Source organism: Haliotis rufescens, unplaced genomic scaffold, assembly GCF_023055435.1.
Source record: "Haliotis rufescens isolate VD_foot unplaced genomic scaffold, xgHalRufe1.0.p SCAF_3, whole genome shotgun sequence".
NCBI lineage: Eukaryota > Metazoa > Mollusca > Gastropoda > Lepetellida > Haliotidae > Haliotis > Haliotis rufescens.
The window spans coordinates 30,251,146-30,271,649 of record NW_025964001.1 but is presented as its reverse complement, the minus strand read 5'-3'; the positions used below and the strand labels follow the sequence as shown (position 1 = coordinate 30,271,649).

The 20,504-nt window shown below is 38.0% G+C and overlaps 1 protein-coding gene across 1 annotated transcript in view; it reads left to right on the top strand.

The window, feature by feature from the left end:
• Window positions 1-20,504, top strand: part of LOC124145672 (unconventional myosin-VIIa-like) — a 103,232-nt gene that overhangs the window by 5,265 nt on the left and 77,463 nt on the right. The window contains exon 2 of the mRNA XM_046515543.2: window positions 16,633-16,739. Coding sequence (XP_046371499.2) covers window positions 16,633-16,739 — 107 coding nt within the window. The remainder of the gene's footprint in view (window positions 1-16,632; window positions 16,740-20,504) is intronic.

Here is a 20,504-nt window from a genome sequence, read left to right as displayed (position 1 = left end):
ATATATGAACAGAGATGCAAATATCAAAGGTCAAGTAGGGACTTCTTTCACTGTTTACTAACAAACATGGCATCGCCCCTGTCATTCAGCGATTGAGTCAGAACATACCATCAGGAACCTTGAGAAAATACAACGATAATTGCTATCATTCGAAAGAATAGTCTAATTTATTGTAAATCGGTGTCTAACTGTGATGTAGCTAAGGCATTTGACAAGTTTTGGCACCTTTTGGTGATATAAATTGCGAAACAATTTAGCGAGGACACTAGCCTTGCGAGATCAGTTTCTATAGCTGTGCTTGTAGGATTCTGAGGCTTGGAATCCTTTCCACAAATGATGACAGTTGGATTTGGCCGAAATGTCTGAATTGTTACCTTGCATCATTTTGTTGCTGTGTGTAGAGTAGCTTCCCTTTGATGGAGGGCAGTTATATTCGTGGACAGACCGATGGATTGCCGAAAAAGACAATTAGAAACAATTTGTGTTGTCAATTGTTGTTTTGCCTAAATGTAGTTACGCCACTGTATAAGAAACAGGTTTCATTTGGAACTGTATTGACTGTTGTCACTGTCCGACTGACACATCACTTACCTTCTGACGTAATATATATTAATGCACACATGCCAGGCAAACTTGCAGTGTTTAGTAATGTTTGTGAGACATGGGAAGAAACGTTTTGAACATAGAATTGAAGAGTGACATTATATGATAAATAGGTTATCGCGCTTGTATGTTTGGGGATGGTAAATATTGTGTATTAGGAATAAACACTATGTATTTAGCAGGATATTTACTGTCCCAAAACAATCACGTGATAACCTCTTTTTATGGTGTTTTTCCCCAAAAGCAAAGACATAACCGCGAGCATGTAACACTGGAAATACATGTTGACTGAACTGTGAAAGTTAATCCTGTTAATACACTGGGGAAATCCGGGGTAGAATAGGGCTTCAGCAACTCTTGCTTGCTGTAAAAGGCGACTATGCTTGTCATAAAATGCGACTAATGGGATTGGGTGGTCAGACTCACTGACTTGGTTGATGCATGTCATCATATCCCAGTCGCGTGGATTGATGCTCATGGTATCAATCACTGGATTGTCTGGTCCAGACTTGATTATTCAGAACCCCTTCATATAGCCGGAATATTGCTGAGTGCGGCGTTAAACAACAAACAAACCAAACCACTATCTGGGTATAAAAAACTGTTCATTGTGTGTCTAAACTTACATTTGTAATCTAATATATTAATTTTATTCAAAATTTAATTCCATATTCTTTTTATTATTGTTGATTGGCAGATCACACCAATTCAGTCATATTTGGAGCAACCACGATCATTGAAGCAAACCTTAGTTGCTAAAGAATGGATACATGTATCATAAATGCCATACTTTCACTCGTTAAAATACATATTTATGTTAGTTTGACTTATAAATGTCAGCATATTCTTGTCATGGCATGTCAGAAAGAAGCATCAAACGATGAGTCGTCAGACTGTACCATACAGAAAATATCTCCGACAACATACCAAAATACTACACTTAATATAAGGGTTATTTTAATTTTTTTAATTATAATTAAAAACTGCAACTAGAATAACTTGATATTTGAATATTGGTAAAATAATAGTTTCAGATACATTTTCTTTGATCATTGCTTCAATATTCTTTTACATTATATTTTTGGGTACATTTTGACTGATTTACCAGTAGATCTTAGAGAAAACATAAACCTGCTTGGCTTAGTGTCCAAGCCAATTACACACAGGAATCTTCATCCCTGCTGATAAACAATGCCAAGGAGAACAAGGAATACCTTGTACAATTTTAAATGTTAGAACAATCTTCATGTCTGGTGATGTTTTGTTCACAAAATTCACATTTTCGTGACCAAACCTGTTATCTCCCGTTTGTTCACCTGAGGTGATATCATGTAGTTTTTAACCTTGCATAATACTTGATGTATCTAGTGTAATGTACTGTATGTTTACATAATAAATTTAGAGCCTGGAATGAATCCATGATCATGTGGACAGTTGTCATGTTTGATGTATGAAATAACAGACACCCATAACTGCTCTTGATGGGCTGTAGGTAATATGAATATTTTTGTGCATCCCCGGGACACAATAAAAAAAAATGCTGCATGAGTTTATCTACATTTGTACGTACTGGACGCACATTTGTGCGTTGCGTAAAACTCTGCATTAGGACCTCATGAAGTCATGAACATCCTATTTATAATATCACTGAATCATCTGGACGGTTGAGACCGAGCAATGAACCCATGAAGTGGCCACTTCCTGATGGTAGGAATGTAACCATGCACCATGATTTCATGCAGCTACCAAACCATACACCATCACACATGGAGGTTCATCCTCATCAATATCTTAATGTTTTTATGTCATGTCCCCAGGACTTCATGGTTGTTGTAAAACTAAAAGCAGACTCAGTGGGGATTGTGTGTGTAGGATTTGCTACTTGGCAGTTCATGTATCATCTTACCCAGGCCTCAAAGTTGCGACTAAAACGGTCGCCAATATGACCTAAATTTCAATTTGTCTACTGTCTAAAATTGAGAGGTAGCCATATGACTACCTTGAAAAATATCTCGTGGCGACTAAATTCTATTGCTACACACATGTAGACACAAAAATAAACATGTCTGCTACTAACTGTACTTGCAAATAATTCCTCCTAAAGTCAACAATGAACCGAAATGCATAAATATTAATGTAATAAGTATTTTATTTTAGTTGATAGTTTATTGGATAAGCAAGGATATACCTATATATATAATCTAGTAACATAAATTGCATCATTGTCCAAGTCACAAATAACAAAACTCAAGTACAGTTTCCACTAATATACAACTAGTATTGTAGTATTGAGTAGTGCTATGACTTGTACATGTAATAATTATTTGATAAAAGATGATTTCAAATGCCTTTGGCTACCTACAATATTGGCTTGACTTCTTGATTTTGCCACTGTCTACCTGGGAAAAAAATACTTGTAGCCATATGGCTACTTGGTAAAGATTTAAACTTTGAGGCCTGTTACCCTGGTGGTGTGGTTCATTACTCATCACGACTGTCCATTGCTTTGCCTGGTCCATATTTGACTTGCTGTGGTTAAACAGGAAGAGCTTTTTGAAATTTTACATTATTGCATTGAATGTTATGTTAAAATACATCTGACTTTAAGAAAAACAAATAAAGAAACAACCAAAGTTTTTTGCAAAGTAATCGTATTTTTGCCAATTTGCCTACTAAGGGCACTATTTGGAAACGAGGTGACAATGCTCTTGCAAACAATATTAAAAATGCTTTTTGGTCAGTTACCATGAAACGTTTCTGCTTTTTACGAGTGGGAAATTTGATATACTGTAAGTGTATGTGGAATAAAATGAACTTATGGAATTAAAATGGGATTGCAGTAATTCAAATATAAATCACTGGTCATGACTTGTATGCTAAGCATCATCAGGGATGTGACATGGAATGAATGTTAATGATCTATACTCCACATGTCCTATATTAGGGGTGTCACGAAAAATCAAAATATCGATATATTGTTATTGGTAAGCACTTAATGTCAATAAATTGATTGTAAAATCAGTTTCCGATCAATAGTATCGATTTCAGTTAGGAATATCGATAGTTTCCATTGTACATGCAATGCTGTTCAAATTTGTTTTTCTTTTGATCATGAGTGGTAGTAATTTACACATGGTAATGTGGAAGTTTCTTTTTCTTAACTTATTAGGGTAAAGAAAAAACAAATCAGTCATAGCTCAAACTTTACTTTTTATTTGTTGTTATGGTTATCACATTCAAAGGAAACTTCAGTTCCAAGGTTCCAATTCAACTCTAAAATCCATCTAAAATGATACACTGAAAACTATCGATATTTATCGCAATAGTTGCTTGCAATATCAATAGTTATCACAATAGAGATTTATAGACCAATAGTCACCCCTATCCTGTATGATGGCCGCCATTGTCTCGCATTATTATACCCCCGTTTACGAAGTAAATCAGGGTTATATAGCGCTCTGTCCGTCCGTCCTTCCGTCCGAGCTTTTGTATGGCCCATAACTTTTTAACCATGCACCCTAGCTTCACCAAACTTTCTACACACATTAACCACAATGGGTACTTGTGCCTTTTGCTAGTTTGAAGATTCTGAACTTTTTTAATTTTTGCTGTTTCCATGGAAACATTAAGAAACATAAACTTTTAGGGTGGGTGTTTTGTACGGCCCATATTTTTTTAACCATGCACCCTAGCTTCACCAAACTTGCTACACACATTTACCACAATGAGTACTTGTGCCTTTTGCTAGTTTGAAGATTCTGATTTTTTATATTTTTGCCGTTTCCATGGAACATGTGGAATCATGGTGAAACATAAATTTTGGGTAGAGTTTTTGTACGATCCATGTTTACAATATTATGTATCCTAGCTTCAGCAAACTTGCTACATTAACCACTATGATTGTTTTTTATCTTTTATAAGATTCTGAAAGTTTATTCTTTTGCTGTTTTCATGGAAACATGATGGAATTTAGAAATTTTGATGACTGGTTTTGTATAGCTAATATATTTTCCAAAATTGTTTCCAAATATGTAGATCATCATAAGTATCTGTGCTTTGTGTTGGTTTGAATTTTTGAATTCTTTACCATATCTGTTAAGGCTAGATGGAAATTATTAATGTATTGATTTTCTTATATGATATTGTTCCATTTTTTATGTGTTTTTATATCAACAAATTTTGGTCCTTTTGATAATTCTTCTTATGTAACTCCTCAATCAAATTTTTATTCAAAGGTGTTCATGGTGACCTACTTCCTCGTAGTGAACACTGGTAACATGGAAGATTTGGGGGGGGGGGGGGGGGGGTCAGTTGTCACTGGAACTCAATCTTAGTTTTTAAAACATTGAAGTTAAAATCAGTTAGAAATATGTAATATTTAATTAATTAACAAACTATTTACTATTTGTTGCTGACCAGCGGGGATAACGGGGGTATGTGAGCTTTGCTCACTTCTTTCTTGTTTTGAAAGAAATGTAAATAGGTGTGCTTTAAGATTTTGCCTGAAATTGCCACATCATTTTTTTTTAACCAAGCAGTGTATTTTGGTCATCCCAGGGATGTCAGTGTATATCTTCTTTAGATGGGGAATATTGCTTTTGGACATAATAACCAGTCATGACAAGGGTCAAGGTCATGCTTAAAGGCATTTCCTGAAGAAAAGTTTAAATGATAGCTCAAAAAGAATTTCCTGTATGAATCATTATCAGATTGGAGTTTAATTCATGTCCTGGTATGGTTAATTTCAAAAACGTTTATGAAATCTAAACACAAATATAAGCATTAAACTGTACATATTTCCTATATGTTATGGACGATTATGTGCATCGTTTTGGTAATAGTGTGTGTCCCCAGGTCCAGTCTGCTAGAATCATCACGTAAAATGTTTGAAATATAATGAAATAATGTTAAGGGTCTGTGACAACATCTTGGGGCACGGGTGGCCCAGTCATCTAAGGCGCCACGATTCGCTGTGCAGAAACCTATGATTGTGGGTTTGAATCCCGGTTCGCCCTGATTATGTTTCTAGGTTTGTCAGCACCATACCCGTACTCGTGGGTTTCACCGAAGCGGTAAACATCTGAGACCTGCATCACTTCGGGCTTTCCTCTCACATTAAGCTGACATGCCCAGATATATAAACTGGAATACTGTAAAAAGCAGCATTAAACCCAACTCACTCACTCACTCACTCACTGTGACAACATCTGTCCCCAACAATTTTGTCAACACTGTCACATTGACTTGTTTGCAGAGTTATACCCACTTTTATTTAGTTACATTGCCATAGTTGGCACCGGCAACCTTATCGTTATGAATGGAAGGCACCATCTTCTTTATGCCATGTAACAGTAGGAAGAAGTATTAATCTATCTGATGTGAGTCATCACAGTATACTTTGAACATGACCACACTGTCATATGCTTGTTACTGCTTTCAAGACAGAGTATGAATTAGATATATATGTACTGTAAATAGAGTACATGGGCTTTTATCATACTTCCATGTCAGAATGATGAGATCTGATTGGTGCACGTGATCTTGATAAAATACTGTGGACGGTAATAAATTTCTCAGCAGGGGAATAAATCTCTTATACCCCACCACGAGCAATACAGGCTGCACATGGATTTCTGAGAGGCAGAATAAATCCCTTATAACCCCGCTTCAAAGTAAAATCTGCATGCTTTTCTAAAGTCAATGGGTATGCCAGTGGAGAGTGTCTTTTCGGGAAGACCTGAACCGTCTGCTGTATCGCAGTAGGCAGTTTATCCAAACCATTTCACATCAATATGGACAAGTACCTGCAGTGCGAGTTGGAAGAATCATTAGCTTACAAATCATTTTGTGCTGATTTTGCCGATTGAAAGTGTTCCTGTAGAAGATGTACATAGTAGCTACCCAGATAATAATCATATTTGTTCAAGGCATCATGAGCTGATGTGCCATGCCACTGTTTGATGACAGTGTAACATGGGGGACACTGCCATCTGCAGATGTTGTCCACTACTTCTTTTATGGTTTTACAGGACTTGGCTACATTACTTTCTATAGTTTAATAGTTGATCGTTGCACACTGGTATTGCTTTCTTAAATTGTATACTCCATGTCAACCTCCATCACCCAATAGTATGCATGGCAAAACATCTTAAGTAGTTATTTCATGTGCATTGTAGATGGTATTGTGCAGGCTTATTGTTATTTTGCATTCCGCAAGTTTTTTGCACTCCAGTTCTAGTTTTAGCTGTCGCCGTGAATAGCTGGAAAATTGCGGAGTAAAACAATATTCATTCGTTCATTCAAGTTTTAGCTGATGACCTTGTACGGCTTATATTTTGATATTTTCCATTAAAACTGCTACCAAAGAGCTGTGAACATATCACATTATTTTTTCTACAAGATTAATTTCATTGATAAATAATAATATAAGTTTAATAGGGTGAGGATTGTCAATTTTATTTATAAAACTGAATAATGGTGATTAACGGAGAAAACAGTATGCTTCTCTTCAGAGTCGTATATCTTTCGATATACGGTAGTACTAACAATGTGATTGAATACTGTAAGTCAATCAACATGAAATCTCCCCATACAACTGATCATTATTGCCATATATGTACTGTATGCAAATAAACCCCAGTCTTTGCCACCTAGCTGTAAGGGTCAGATCCTTCACAGGAAGCCTTGCTATCTGGAGGGCTGCAGAGAGCTGGATTTTAAAGGCGGATGGTGAAATTCACCTTCCTGTTATTGTTTGGATAACAGGAGCAGAGTTGAATCTATTGTGTAGTGCTATTAATGATCTTGTCTAGGTTACAATTTTTAGGCCTGCCACGCCCAGGTCTCATTGCAACCCCACCTGTTTAATGGCACTTGTTCCACAGTTGAAACATCTTTTGATTTACCAAACATTCCGTCAACTTGGGATATTGATGTCTCCATTCTGTCGCACCCACAATTCGCCATTTTGTCTGTTCATTGAGATATCTTGTTGGAATCATTTATCAATGTATAATCCACATGTAATTCGTTATTTGTTCTTGTTCAGTCTACTGCACTAATTTTTTTGAAGTCCTTATAAGGTTAAATCTACAGGTAACCTATCTCTGAATTGAAAACACAGTATATATAAGATATACTGAACAACAAAAGTTCCTGTGACATTGAATAAGATTTAATGCAAAGTTATGTTTTTTTACCAAGTATGAAACAATTTCTGTTTGCAACAGATTAAAGACTCCTGTAAGTGTTCAAATGGTTTAATTTGCCATACTGACTTCAGAAAATGCATGATTTCATAAAAAACCATGAACATACCAAAATGTCAATTTACAAATCAATAGCGTGTGTGTCCATCATATCTGCTGGAGCATGTTTTTGAAGTTCCTGGAGTGTCTCTGGAACACATGGTTGCTGTCGAAGGCGCCGATCCATCTCATCCCACATGTGCTTGATTGGTGAGAGATCAGTGGAGCGAGCCGGCAAGGGGATGACATTCACGTTGTTTTGTTAAAGAGAATCCTGAACCAGTCGAGTGATATGAGGCCAGGCATTGTCATGTTGAAAGGTAATGCCTGGGCCATGACGGCGCAAAAACGGTAGAACAACAGGGCCGATGATCTCGTCGCTGTAGCGCTGTCCATTGAGATTTCCCTCTACCACTATCAAACGGGTCCTCTGACTTGCTGTAATCCCACCCCATACCATAACGCTGCCGTCCCCGAACCGATCTTCTTCCATGACACATGATTGACGTAATGTTCACCTCGACGTCGGTACACTCGAATCCGTCCGTCGCTGTGGCTGAGGTGAAAACGAGACTCATCTGTGAATAGAACTTGTCCCCACTGCATGGCCGTCCAGCGCAGACGCTCTCTGCACCACTGTAGACGTGCTTGACGGTGGTTTCCTGTCAAAATGGGACGTCTGGAGGGTCTTCTGGCGACAATCCCTGCACATCTGAGGCCACGACGTACGGTTTGTGAAGATATTTGTCGAAGGCCAGGGATGCTTCTTACAGTCACTGTTGCTGGCTGGAATTGATGTAGTGAAATGCATGGGGCTTGCATAAAAGTCAACTTTTGCATGGAATGCATGCTTTTCTGTAGCAATTGCGTTTTTGTGACTTGATTCCATACATGTACTACAATATTGAAAACCAAACTTTACTTATTTGAAAAATACACTAAAATATTGGTGTCACAGGAACTTGTGCTACAATAGTCTTTGAATTTTAGCACCTTTTCATATCCTCTTGAAAAATAACAACGCAAAAGTGATTTTACATGTACATGTTATACGCCATTTAAATATTCAACAGATTATAATCGATTGTTCAAAATTGGCACATATCATTGTCATTGACCCAGGTTCCATTTGACACACATGGAACAGTAGATTTGCAAGGTGAAAGTCCAAACCTGAGTGGCATCATTATCCCTTGGAAGCAGTCAGATCCCGACCTGTGGCCTGGGGAATGTTCACCCAGGTTCACTCTAGAAGTGACATGTGGTCAACGGGATCTGGAAAGGTCCTGTGTCATCCTGTGTGTCTGATAACGGTTCCACAGTCTTGTTATTGTGCTCGGTGCTACATGGAAAAACATGGCTACAGCTGAAGATGATTCTCCTTTTTGACGATGACGTTGTTGCATTTGACTTCCGTCAGTTGTGGCATGTTTTTGCTGTTCACGTGCTGTAAGATTGTAATGGCATGCATATGAAAACCCAAGTGATGTTGCACGTGCATTTCACATTGGTGTGTTTCGGCTCCAGGTTCTCATGTGGTTGTGTTTTTGCGATATTTCCATCTTTTCACCAAATTTCTGCAGTATCTGATTCTTTCCACACAAATCAATTCCAATCCAGGTAGAAATGACCAATTCATTTTTGGAATTAATTTTGAATGGATGTTGGTAACACTCTGTCAGATATTAACGATTGTGTTATTTTTGCGTTACTTTTTTTGCAGAGTATATGTATCTTAAGATTAATGTTAGGACATGGTTTTCATGCTTAATTTTGATCACTGTTACTTGAGTGAAAGAATACACGACAGTAACATGAAACTGTTCAGTGTTGATTATGTGTTTTCTTTTGTTATTCAAACAAGGAAACAAATTGAACTTATTGCCTTTTAGGCCCTGACGTGTCCTTCCTTGTATTTGTTTTGAGTTATGAGTCAGCAACAAATTCTTTCAGCGTAAGCATTAGTTTTGGTTTTCGTTTCATTTTTCAAATCCTGATCTGTTGATGATTTAAATCATATTGTTGAGGAGAGAAAATAATAAAAACAAAACAAACATTGTTTAGGTTCATGTAACATGAACATTTAGCATAAACGCCACATGCTTCGCGGAAATGAGCTCGTGGCATTCGTTTCACGTGCAGAAAATGAATGCTGACACGTGATGCATTGCAATCGTCAGTGCAGGCTTTTCGTTCGTTGGAGCAAGACACACTTTACGGTCGTTGGCCAATATTCGTGGTCATCAGAAATTCTGAGTGTGTACTTGCTCCTATAGTTAACCATATTCACAGTGCAGGCTTTTCCTTCGTTGGAGCAAGACACACTTTACGGTCGTTGGCCAATATTCGTGGTCTTTATACAAACTAGTTGTTGTTGGACCAATATTCGTGGTCTTTGTATATACTAGATGGACCAATATTCGTGGTCTTTGTATATACTAGATGGACCAATATTCGTGGTCTTTGTATAAACTAGATGGACCAATATTCGTGGTCTTTATACAAACTAGTTGTTGTTGGACCAATATTCGTGGTCTTTGTATATACTAGATGGACCAATATTCGTGGTCTTTGTATATACTAGATGGACCAATATTCGTGGTCTTTGTATATACTAGAGGGACCAATATTCGTGGTCTTTGTATATACTAGATGGACCAGTATTCGTGGTCTTTGTATATACTAGATGGACCAATATTCGTGGTCTTTGTATATACTAGATGGACCAATATTCGTGGTCTTTGTATATACTAGATGGACCAATATTCGTGGTCTTTATACAAACTAGATGGACCAATATTCGTGGTCTTTGTATATACTAGATGGACCAATATTCGTGGTCTTTATACAAACTAGTTGTTGTTGGACCAATATTCGTGGTCTTTGTATATACTAGATGGACCAATATTCGTGGTCTTTGTATATACTAGATGGACCAATATTCGTGGTCTTTGTATATACTAGATAGACCAATATTCGTGGTCTTTGTATAAACTAGATGGACCAATATTCGTGGTCTTTGTATATACTAGATGGACCAATATTCGTGGTCTTTGTATATACTAGATAGACCAATATTCGTGGTCTTTGTATATACTAGATGGACCAATATTCGTGGTCTTTGTATATACTAGATGGACCAATATTCGTGGCCCTTAGAAACGTAAAGTGTTTACTTGCTCCTACAGCATTAGAAACTAACAGTTTCAGTCCACTAGTTCTTATAATGATAGCATATAGCAAAACCTTTAAAAATGGCAAAATTCTACTAGTCCTTAGGATACCTTTACTATTGGGCAGTTTGGCAAGGACTATAGGACTAGTGCCAATTTCTAACCCTGTCCTATAGATAGCTATTCATTCCTGCATTTGTGGTCATGGACCTACCATAGTTTTCCCATATTTCAATAAGAGATTCACATTTAGTTCCCAACATGTCATAAAAAGAGAATCACGTTTAGTTCCCCATATGTCACTGGAAGAGAATCATGTTTAGTTCCCCATTGATCGTATAATTTCAAGTGGAGTAGAAGAGACGAAAGGTAGACACGTGAATGTCGCCTTCCACTGCGCAACACATATACCTTAAAGGTACATTAACACCAATACATCTACTCAAGGCTTATTTCAGTCATTGTTGATCCGTTCACATGGTACTATGGTTAATGTAAGAAAATTGGTTTAGGTAAGACTATGACCAATAGGTCTTTTGGGAGAAAATGGAGTAGGTCAAGTTTTATGATCAGACAAATAGGTAGGGCTGGCTCTCGATATAGATCAGAGAGATCGATAATCGTGAACTAAATACCGATCAATTGTTGATAAATATCGAATTAACTTTGAGCAAATATGCAAAAAGGTCCTAAAGGAATCAACATATTTCACCTGATTGGTGAGTTGTGACACTCTGTGGGCATTTCAGATATAACAAAAACAGCGTTCAGAACATAATTTAGAAGCATCCATAAATAAAGACCTAAATATTTGTGTTTTAATGGCTAAGGAAGTGTGAAGTAATTCATATTTAGATCTGGTAAGGATTCCACTTAGCTGTAACTGCTGCCATGTTGCAAAGGTAGTTTCAGGTGACAGGTGAGAGTTGTGTAATGTGTCGTACATTTTGTATTGGAATATTCTGAAACAACATAGATCCGTATTTGATTAAATATCAAGGTCACAGAATAAATTTGTTTGAATTACATTCATTTCTAATATCTATTTATTTGGCTTATTTCTTGGCAGCTCAGTCATCGATATTAAGGTTATATAAAGTAGGGCTGGGATTGGTAACTCGGGTACCCGAGTCGGGTGGGTACTGAGTAGGACCACCCGGACCCGTGGTTAGTCACGTAAGATATTGTTTCATGACAAAAAATCACTACATAACTAAATGGTTACACCACAATTTTAAGTCTCTAATGTTCGCATTTCTTCATGACTATGAACACGTTCCTTCAAACTTAAATATGTTTGAACAAAGCTAAAACTGTAGTCAACTTCAGTGTATGCACGACCACATCGTTTTATACATGTATCTAAAAACAGTCTGCCAGGGCTACTGGCAAACTATTCCCAATCGGACATATTGTACCTATCTCTTGACACAAACAGCGGGTACCCGAGTAGGGTCGGGTAATAGGGGTGTGGGTACCTGGGTAGTAAATTTGGACTCGTCCCAGCCCTAATATAAGATATAAATAGGTTTTTAATCTATTTTTATGACTTTGTTTACGGATGTAAATGCCAATGCAACATTTCGCTGTTACCATTGGAAGCGGGTAAAAATCTGAAAAACGATAAATTTTCTGATGATCAACTAGCCAAAATAAGTGTCCTTAATAATTTTTCTCTTGGAATTGGAGAATACGATACTTGAGAAGTACTTTCTTGATCAACGCAGTACATTGATGTGTTTAATTATTTAAATTTTGTTTTTATAAATAACTAGCTTAATCCGCGAGGATGTTCAACTCTGTTACGCCTCACAAAATGAAAAAATAATTTTAATAGCGCTTGGTTACTGTGATACATAAAATCATATTCAACAATTCACCTTTGGTGTGAATACAATTCAATGTGAATACAGTAGAAACTGGTTACATACAATGTGTGACTGGAAACTTGTAAGTGCTTCCTACAAATATTTGTATATACTACAAAGTGAAATACTTGAAAGATGGTTTCATAAATATGTTAATTTTCTTCTTTTGTTAAAAAATTTAATCATAAATCCTAACTTAACGTTAAAACTCATGAAAAGTTCAAGGTTTTTGGTAATGGTCAAAAGAACTTATCTATTGAAGAAGCCCGATGTAAACAGAGTTGAGTTTATTGTAATAGAGTTGAAACTCAATGCTATGTACCAGGTAGCATAAAATAACAACCTTTGCCTCCCTTTGAGATAAAGTGAAGAAACTGTATTGTGTTATTTGTGAGGAATTTGGAATTCATGCTTTATATGATTGTTTGTTGTTTAACACCACACTCAGCAATATTCCACCTATATGACGGCGGTATGTAAATAATCGAGTCTGGACCAGATAATCAAGTGATTGACATCATGAGCATCAATCCACACAATTGGGATTGATGACATGCATCAACCAAGTCAGCAAGCCTGACCACACAATATTGTTAGTCACCTCTTACAGCAAGCATAGTCGCCTTTTACGGCAATCATGTGTTGCTGAAGACCAATCTTCATGGGTCTCATGGTTTATAAGCCAGTCACTGTGGTTATGATATACAGTAGTAGGTCTACTAATGTCCAACTCTTTCTTAGACACTGAAGTAAATAAGCACAAAAACTGCAAAAATAACTTTGTTTTTTTTACATCAAACAGCTTTTTTTTAAAAAAAGAACGAAGCTATGTACTGGCAATAACTATCTATATTGCCCACTCCCTTACATAGTGAAATAAATTAGAATGAGATATTTAAGAAATAAACGACGAGTGGGAGTTGTTTTATTGTACGATAAACAAAGACCACGAGTCGTTTATTTCTAATGAGATCAACATTATGTACAGATTCTTGAAGGATATTGATAAAAGTACAAGCTTTAAACATTTTTACCCTATATTTAAATAATGACTCCCTCAATAGAATCCAACCTCGGCAATGTCGGACAAATCCATTATATGCACAGGTGGGTATTTCCTGCATCTTCTCCAATCCTCACGTCAGTTTCCTGTACCTTTTCTCCCGATTGGCCTATCTCTCCCACTTTTTGATGCGATTGTTCAGCCATCACGATTATCTGCATTACCCAGCTACATCTTTGGGGAACAACTCACTGGACACTCCCCTCTCAAAAATAACGTTGTCCAATATACGATGTCATCAAGTTGTGAGCGCATGTTCGAATCTCCAGAAGTGATGTCATCATAGAACATGTTTTATCGTGAAGTAAAACATGCTTCGTTCTTCATTGTTCTTTGCGATTTATTGTGTAGCTGTCTTATATATATCTATAAACAGTGTAACAGACTTGAGGATGAGAAAACATCCTGTATTTACCAGAGACATCTCAATGTCGATGGAATGAATATTTCACATAAATGTGGCATATACGAGGGGCGTTCAATAAGTTTTGCAACTTCAATATAAGACCAAGTCGCAGATTATCTTTTGCACTTTTATTTTTCAATATAATCTCCATTCACCTCAATACACTTATTCCATTTGTCCTTTAAGCTTTTAATACTAGTCTGGGCTGTAGGGTGGGTTATTTAACTGTACAGCCCAGACTTAGCCCCCAGTGACTATTTCCTGTTCCGGCAAATGCCATCTGCCCTACGTGGAAGGCGCTTCCAGGATGACGAGGACATAAAGGCTACCACTGAGGCGTGGTTAGATGGCCAATCTGCGGATTTCTATGAAAGTGGTATTAAAAGCTTGAAGGACAAATGGATAGTTTGGACCATAAATACAGACATTAAACAAAAGATTATAAAATAATTATTTTAGAACTCTCTGAAGATGTCATAAAGAAAACAGTCCTTTTTCCATCGCAAAATTGGACACAGCGCAAGTGATATCGAAGTTGTCAAATGTTAACATATGACAAAATAATGATCTGTCTGATACAGATATGCAGACACACAATTTGGATGTGCAGCCTAGATCTAAACCTAGTAGTGGGACACAGACATCTTCGGTTTTAGGCATGCGAAGTCAAGATGTTCAATTTTCAATCTGCACGGATTGGCTAACCTGTTGACTGTAATGTATGTTATGTCAAAAATATGTCAAAAGTGGGAAGATGCGTTTAGGACTGGTCCAAAACCTTTTCGTTAGTGAAATGATCAAGATTAATTGTAACATCGTTTTGAGGTGATTATGATCATGTATTACGGTAATTCTAGTGCCTATCAGGCAGCTTGGGTTCTATACTTCCCAAGGAGTTGAGAGTGATTCTTGATTGACACTGATCCAGTGACTGGGGTAATAAGAGTGCTTTGAGAATGCCTCTGACCACATGCTGACTGGAGTGGAAATACTTGCAATGTACATGATGTAAATGGCCTATTATTATTGTTTTAATTTTCCAGCAAAGAATGTGTTGCAGTCAGCTATTAACTGCAGCCTGCAGTGGAGAAATCCCCCACAAAATCATACGCTGTAATTGTGTTGTGCTGAGAGCATAACATTGGGGCATTGACGCACTGACGCAGCTTGCTATTAACTGTTACAAAAGTAATATCACAAACAGGATGTGCAGTGAAAGGGCTTATTCAATATTTTTATTGCAGAAATACTGACAGTCTACAGGCCTGTATTTTATACCTTTGTGTAAAGTAATTGTATTGAAATCATTTTAGTGCTCCTGACTGACAGGCCACTGAGCTCATGACATTGTCAGTCAGTTCCTCAGAAAAGATATAAGCTGAAACTTCATGTGCTGGTTCCCACCAATGACTTTTGAATCAGATTTACAGTATGGCCGCCCCACAAGAGTATGAACGACACATTTTGATATTCAACTGCTTCACGCGAGACTATTCTTGAAATGACCTAACACTGACAGACTCCTTCCACAGACCTGAGGTCATCTTCCTGAGGCAAGGGTGTTAACTGACAACAAAAGTCCAGTTTCCATGCTTGACGAACTTCGCTGGGATTTCGTGGCTTGAACGTAGTGGTACCAGTGGCTGTTATGTCCCTCTCATTGACTAATCAGATTCCACCTCTCATATCTCTTGCATTTGCTTTAAGCAAAAAGGATAATCAAGATCTATACTGTAATAAAATGCAAGTGCATCAAATCATTTGAGCACCTTGATTTAAAACATAAACATATTTGGAAAATATCTGTAGATGCCCAGTTGACGGTACACATGCTTTGCAAATCCTGCAGTCGATCAGAATCTGCACGTTGAAATCCATGTTTACGAACCGCATGTCCAGTTCTTTCGGCAATTTTGATTGGACAAGGCATAGACTCGTTAGTCCAGCCAAAATGTAACCATCGTAATTCCAGCTTAGTTCAGCATGAGTGGAACCTCTATGTTTACAGTCATTAACATTGCAACTCCATTGCAACTCCATTGCCTTGGAAAAATGACCTAGGTGTTGTTTCTGATCATTTGGACTCATTAATCTTGAACTCAACAATTCAGCATATTTGGCAAAGGAGAGATTGAATGTCATTGCTACGACCCATGCCAGTGAGCAAAATTATTGATTTACTCCATGACTCGACTGATGGGGACACTCTACAGCAGTCTATGAATTTACCTCATTGTCTACTTGTCACATCCAATATTTTTTCTTTTACCAGGTGCAAGACCAGAAGATGGAGTTCCGAATATGACAGTCATCAGTGATATTGATGAAAATGGTATCAATATCAATTTGAAAACAAGATATCAGAAAGACAAGATTTATGTATCCTTTTGGACCACAATGGATCAATTAAACATGTGGTTGTAGTCATATTGATAATAATATTTTTGCCTTTTTCTCAGCCATTTATACAAATATTATGAAATTTTTGATGCAATAAGTATGTAGTGTGTAATATAATGATACATTTTTGGGGTGTTTTGATTTCTTCCCTCCTCTCTCTCTCTCTCTCTCTCTCTCTCTCTCTCTCTCTCTCTCTCTCTCTCTCTTCTCCTCCCCCCCCCCCCCCCCCCCCCCCCCCCGGATGTAATGCAGGGGGGAAATAGTCATCATCGGGTCCATCTATCCGTCCGTATTTTGTTTCCTGAGCATAACTGAAAACCGTAAAAGAATTTTCGGTTATACCACTGAAATGACTAACAAGAAGTCGACATCGGCCAATTAGAAAGCAGCTTTTTTTAGCTTTATAATTTCAGACTTCACTTGAAAAATATGTTGCCACACTACTCGATTAAAATTTTGAAAACTGGACGAACGAACATTCCGGAATGTCTAATATATGGTTGATATTGTATGGCAGTGTTTACCAAGTACTGTGCAACGCCTCTTCCGTTCAACTCTTACTTTCAATATCTGGTAAGTGATGCTTTGATTGGTTGGATGAAAGGTCATTCTGACATGACCCGTAATAGGATGTTTAGCGATAGCGAGATCTAAGATATGATTTTAATGAGATTGGGACATTCATGGATTCCGTGTTTTCAGCTCACCTGGTTTAAATACAAGTTAGCTTGGCTTGTTTGTCTGTCTTGCATTGTCTGTTGTAAACATTTTCAACATGGAAAGTACTGGACCAATGAAGCAAAACATTTCACATGGATGATACCTAGATTAATTCAAATTACAAAGTACAAATTCAATTTTCAGTATGGTCATCATGGCAACCATATTGAAAAAAACCTTCTATTGCTATTTTATGACTTATGAAATAATGTATATTTCAATTGAGCTAGATTAGATGCTACTGGACATAGGTGCCTTGCATTGCTCTCTAAGTGGGACTTGTCCATCAAGTACCGGCCTGGGAAAGATGTTGATGCGGATACTCTTTCCCGACTTTCAACTCCATCAGATCCCTCAAAACTGGACCAGTTTACGAGTGGACTCTGTTAAGGCCATCTGCAATGCGTCCCCTACACCTATCTATCTACATTGAGTCTTTGTGTCTCAGCCGATAATGATGGATGATCATGGCAATCTGATGATCATTGATGATAAGTGTGAAGGCAATGTTAGAGAATGGAGGAGAGCTCAGGGTAAGGACCAAGCCCTGGCTACTGTCATTGGACACAAAAGGGAGAAGACAAGGCGCGACAGAATACCGTTTACAGATGTTGCCAATCTCACAGCACTTGTCAAGCTTTATCAAATGACCATGAAGGATGGAGAAAAGCGGGATCAGGTGGTTCTTCCAAATTCTGCGCCACGTCATGCATTACGATCACTCTGATAATTTTGGACATCTAGGAAGGGATCGGACTATATCGGTAATATATGAGAGATTTTATTGGCCTGGGATGATTTGTGATATTGAAGCACACATACAGAACCGTGTAACTTGTTTATGGAGAAAGACTCCCAACTGCTTGAAGATCACCATTGGTTGGCATTGTAACATCATAACCTTTGGAGCTTGTATGCATTGACTTCCTGACCCTGAAATCATTGAAAGGTCAGCAACACATTCTCGTGGTGACAGATCATGTTGGATCATTGGTCCATGCTTATAATTGTACCGGGCATGATTCAACAGAGTTGTCCCCCTTCTTCCTGATGGACGGCTCCCTCGTTTGCTGGTGGATGTAGCATGTTGGTCAGACATGGAGCCAAGTAAGTCAAGTCCATCAATAAGTAGACAAAGGAACTTCAGAAATGACTCTTGTTAGGCGTATGACACTGCTTTTGGTAAGCTATTAAATCACGCAGTAAGCAGAAGTACTACAACCAGAAGACTAGAGCGGCTGTTCTAGCATTAGGTGACCGAGTACTTGTGAAGGTAGAGGCTTTTGATGGTGGACATAAATTGGCCCTGCTGCATCCATCCATACGAGTGTATACAGTTGTTGAGGAGCAGGACGAAAGTGCACATTACACAGGAACTTGTTACTTCCAATTGGATCTTTTCCACAGCCTGAGAACCAAGAGGAACCAAGAGCCACCTCGGCCTAGGAAAGGACATCCTACACAACCAGCTCCAATGCCTAAACCAAGACAGATATTGGCGTCAACGGCAACAACCGCATCATTGGCATCAACCCAAATTTGATTTGGGCCTCCACCCCTAAATTCAGTGCCCTGGGCTTCCTGATTGCTTCAAACCATCATTTCAGTTGCTTTGACCAATTGTGGGCAACCAATCCCGAAATGACAAGAGGTCCTATTCTGGAATAATGCCGAGAATATATGTAAATATTAGGGCTGGGATGGATAAGTCAGGTACTCAGATCAGCTGGGTTGCGTAGGACCTGGGTACCCACAGGACAAGTAACACATATACATATAATCTGGTACATTACTGGTAACCAGTGTATACAAGGGCTGGTCCAAAAGTTCTAAGCCTGACTAACTTTCAACTATGGGCCTGAACAAAGTGACCTAGTCAATGTAGAACATTGTTTGAGTAGTTCATGGCAAGTGTATTTGGTCTGTTGAGGCTGTTTGTATATCAGTGACAGCCAGTTGAACGTGATAGGGGTCCAAATGGACACAGGAATGGAAAAGAATGAGTACCGAGCAGTCATCAAGTTTTTTTACTTTAGAGAAGCGTACTCCCTAAGAAATTCATGACTGCAAGTGACAAGTGTATGGGGATAAGTGCCCTAGCTATTCCACTGTTGAACGTTGGGCAGCTATGTTTAAGGTTGGGAGAACAAGCCTTGATAATGACCCTAGGTCTGGACATTCCTCAGCTTCCATCAATGAAGATTCAATTAAGGAGTTTGAAAAACTTATACTGTCATATAGACGTATTACCATTGCTGAACTTCTTGAAGACACAGGTCTAAGCCATGGATACATTGAAACTATTATTCATGAACATTTACAGATGAACAAGATATCTGCTCGTTGGATGCCAAAGTTTTTGAAATTCTGATCTTAAGGAAAAAGAACTGACAATGCCAGAGAAAATTTAGAGGTAATTGAGGAGGATTTTGTCAAATTAAAAAGGGATTAGTAATGGGTGATGAAATATGGGGCTACCACTATGATCCCGAGTCAAAACGTCAATCCATGGAATGGCACCATTCAACTTCTCCGGCCCAAAAGAAATTTTAGTCTTCAAGATCAGTGCAGAAAGTTATTGCAACTATGTTCTTGGATGCAATGGGTGTGATACTTGTTGATTACTTAGAAAGTCAAAAGACGATTACCGGTGCCTACTATGCAAATTTGCTTCATCGCCTGAGAGATTCTATCAAAGAAAAGCTGTGAGGAATGCTGACTGAATGAATGAACACCTTCGTGGAAAGCGCTATGAAGACAACGATGGCCTCAAAGCTGCCGTGAATGCGGTTTTCGAAGGTGGCTTCAGAAAACTTCTTCCTGACTGGAAGTAAAAAGCTTCACTATCTATATGAGAAGTGTATTAAAAACACTTTCACAAATGTTTGTTTTATTTGTTAGGCTTAGAACTTTTTGAACAGCCCTCGTACAGCAGCCCATTACCAGACAATGTAACTGAGTTTCTCTCGTTCTAGGAGTAAAACATGCCGTGCTGGGGTTTGTCAACAGGACACTTGTTTAATA